The sequence below is a fragment of the Marmota flaviventris genome, chromosome 18 (assembly GCF_047511675.1).
Source record: "Marmota flaviventris isolate mMarFla1 chromosome 18, mMarFla1.hap1, whole genome shotgun sequence".
NCBI classification, from domain to species: Eukaryota; Metazoa; Chordata; class Mammalia; order Rodentia; family Sciuridae; genus Marmota; species Marmota flaviventris.
The window spans coordinates 3839952-3843536 of record NC_092515.1 but is presented as its reverse complement, the minus strand read 5'-3'; the positions used below and the strand labels follow the sequence as shown (position 1 = coordinate 3843536).

General features: G+C 40.1%; 1 protein-coding gene across 1 annotated transcript; it reads right to left on the bottom strand.

Moving 5' to 3' along the window:
- Positions 1-1308: 1308 nt before the first annotated feature.
- Positions 1309-2247, bottom strand: LOC114080106 (vomeronasal type-1 receptor 4-like). Its single transcript, XM_027921648.2, has one exon. The coding sequence runs from the start codon at positions 2245-2247 to the stop codon at positions 1309-1311; it is 939 nt and encodes a 312-aa protein (XP_027777449.2).
- Positions 2248-3585: the final 1338 nt, after the last annotated feature.

Sequence of the window (3585 nt, the reverse complement as noted above, 5' to 3'; positions counted from 1 at the left end):
TGCACTTGAATTCTAACACCAACAGGGAAAATATGTACTTTAAACTCTTGGAATTTTCAAAGTCAATATACAAGAGTCCATATTGCACTTGTTTGTTTATATAAAGTATGAAAGAGGTGAATGTGATCTACCTGTCAGATGTCACCTGTGAGTCACTCTTGGTGATACTTATGGAAGAGGAAAGACAAGGCATATTAGAGAATGAGGATGCTGTTTTCCACACAGGAGCTCCACACTGGGGAGTGTGTTTAGTTTCTGTAAGGTAATTGAGGCATACCCATCTTGTACAGAAATTTTACCCATCTTTTACATGTATTTTAAAGATACATGTCAGTGACTTAAAAATCAGCTATAGCCAAAATATATTAGTTTTCAATGTCATACATTCTCAAGTGGACAATAAATATATTACATAAATTTACATTCTTATCAACTTTGGAAAAGATGAAATGCAGCATTATAAAAATTACACAGAAGAAATAGAAAAATTAAAACATCTTAAAATAGACCACTACTAGACCATTGATACCCATTGTGCAAGGGAAAATACTCTTTGAAAATGCTTGCATCGACATTATCATCAAGAGACATATCTCAGACATAAACATAAGAATAGAAAAATAAAAAACACATTCTACATGTTTAAACAAGTTAATCAATCAAAAGAGTCAGAAAACATGAGTCAATTTTATGGTGAAGGATTTTGCCAACTTCTAGTTTTATATTTAAATCTAAAATTTATATTTGTTATATCTATTGATCCATAAATATTGCTTGATGTCTGATAAACTTAATCCTAGTGATATGCATAAACATAAGTGTGCACACACAAACACATACACACAGAGTTATAATACACAAATATTTATAAGTCACCATTCTTTTGGTATATGACTTTGGATTACTGTTCTTACAATTTTGTGCGTAAGAACAAATAAACAACCTTTAGCAAATGAAACAAGATCATGTGATGAGAGAGAGGAGAAGCCAAGGCATTACATATTTCAGAGATTACACTCCTGAGTTAATTAACACCTGACTTAAATGCAACTATCTCAAGGAAGCAAGATTGGTGAATGATATCTCAAGAAACCTGGTGCAGTCTGGCACATGTGAAGCATGATGTTGTGCTTTTAAAAATTCAAATACCAGATTATCACCTGTCATTCAAATGCATATATTTCAGAATTTTCACTTAGAGCCAATTTAGAATCACAGAAAAACTGAGCAGAAGGTGATGTGGTTTCCTAACTGCCTCCTTCACTATCAAACTTCTAGACCTAATGTTATTGTGCAAAAGCTTACAATTTACATATTCCTCATGATATCAGAGGTTTTCCTATTCCTTATCCATGCAAGGCAGAGCCTGGGTGCACTGGAGTTCCTATCCATGAGCAGAAAGGGACTGATAGCTGGGAAACACCCAGCAAATATTGTGGCTGTGTTCACCAGGAACAAGTTGGGATTAGACATAATACCCACATAAATCTGAAAGATGCATGAAAATGTGTAAAATGAGACAAAGGTGCTCACCAGGAGGAGGATGGTTTTGGTGGCTCTGTACTCAGGGGAGGACCTGGAGGAGCTGGTCTTATGAACATGCTGCATTCTCTGCTTGTGCCTGTGCAGGATGAGCACCATGGAGCTGCTGGCCCAGAGCATGAGCCCCACACACAGGGCATCAGGGAAGGTCACCAATGCTGCATAGAGTGATTGTATAGTTACGTTATACTGAATGGTAGAACAGTATCCCAAATCTTTCAGGCTTGTGATGTTTTTGTTGTTTCTGTTCCCAGTCATGTACATAAGAAAAACAATATTTAGAAGCAGGTACAGGAGCCAGCTCAGGTACACAGAACAGTCAACATACTTGCAAATGGACATTTTAAGTTCTGCCCACCTGGAGTTCCTAGAACTAATCTTAATGGCCTGAAAGATGCTCAGGAGGCAGGTGCTGCCAATGGACACACCCCTGCCCACCCTGTGAAGATAGAAAAGCAGCTTGCATCCAACATCACTGAGGAAAATTTTCACTCCAAAAGCTGCCACTGTCTGGGGAACTCCTCTACTCAGAAGGGTTAACAAGTTGGCCAAAATCAAGTGCTGAATCATCAAGTCTGTGTGTCTTACCCTGCACCCAGTGAAGTAAAGGCCCAGGTAATGGAGGAAAAGAGAGGAATTGCCCAGAAATCCAACCACAGTCTGTGACAGGCAGATGATTCCTACAGCCACATCGCTGGCTGCCATCCTGCCAGTTCCCTGCTGTCCCCGCCAGAGAGTCCTGCAGGGGAAGAGGAGGCCTGGGCTGCACATGTCCTTTCAACCAAAACCCAGCATTGCCCACACTGCAGAGTTCCCACTGTGAACATATGCTTCATGTTTTTGTTTTTCTAGATTGGTCTAAAAAGTTTTGTGTAAGTAGTTAAAAGCATGAAGCGTGGGTCAATCCCTGCTATGCAGGTAGCACATGGTGACTTCTTCAGTCTTCACAATCATGAGGCAAGTGCTGAGATGGCATTGAATAATTACAAGAATTCAGGCATGCAGAGGTTAGGTATTTGCCTAAATTCACACTGGCTCAGGGCAGAGAGCTCTTGGAACTTGTTCAGCGGTAACAGAGACAGTACAGTGAAATAGCAGACCTCCCTGAAGCCATCAAGGGGGTTTTCAAACAACACAGTTCTAGATTTACTTTTTTTTGACATTACAATTACCATCTAAGCTAGTGGCACTTATACATTTTTGTTGTAACAAGTTCCCATTCTCTTGAAAAGATTCATTTTATCAGCCAGTATATCTTATGAGGGAACATTTACACGTTCTCTTGAATGCAGGTGAAGTGAGGGAACAAGATCACCACAGGCACCTGACTGGTTATGTGCATGAGGCCACACTGGCTCCACTTCAGGACTGCTGTCTCCTGGCCCCTTTGGGGGTTAGGAACCAAGTACAATGGCATCTACCCCAGGACTGGTCCAAGAACCACAATCCACACCAAGAGCTTTAGCACATGTAACCAGATCATGTGATGAGAGAGAGGAGAAGCCAAGGCATTACTGATTTCAGAGGTTACACTCTTGAGTTAATTAACACCCGATTCAAGTGCAACTATTTCAAGGAAGCAAGATTGTTGAGTGATATCAGAAGAAACTAGTGCAGTCTGGCGTATGTGGAGCATGATGTTGTGCTTTTAAAAATTCAAATACCAGATTATCACCTGTCACTCAAATGCATATATGTCAGAATTTTCACTCAGAGCCAATTCAGAATCACAGAAAATCTGAGCAGAAGGTGTTGCAATCTCCTATCTGACCCCTGCACACTCGCTGCCTCCTTCACTGTTAAACTCCTAGACCTGATGTCATGTATGCTACAATCAGGGGGATATGATTAAACCAGTGAAAGCAAGAAGATATTATGTCTGAAAGGTGGTGTTGGAAACCCACAATATTTATGATCCATTTTCTATACATGTTTCTTATCACATTAAGAGGGAAACAGTGTCATGATAATCATAGACTGCTGATGACAGCAAGATTGGTAGAGTCACCAAATCCACTAATGGTATCAGCCCAGAGTTAATGA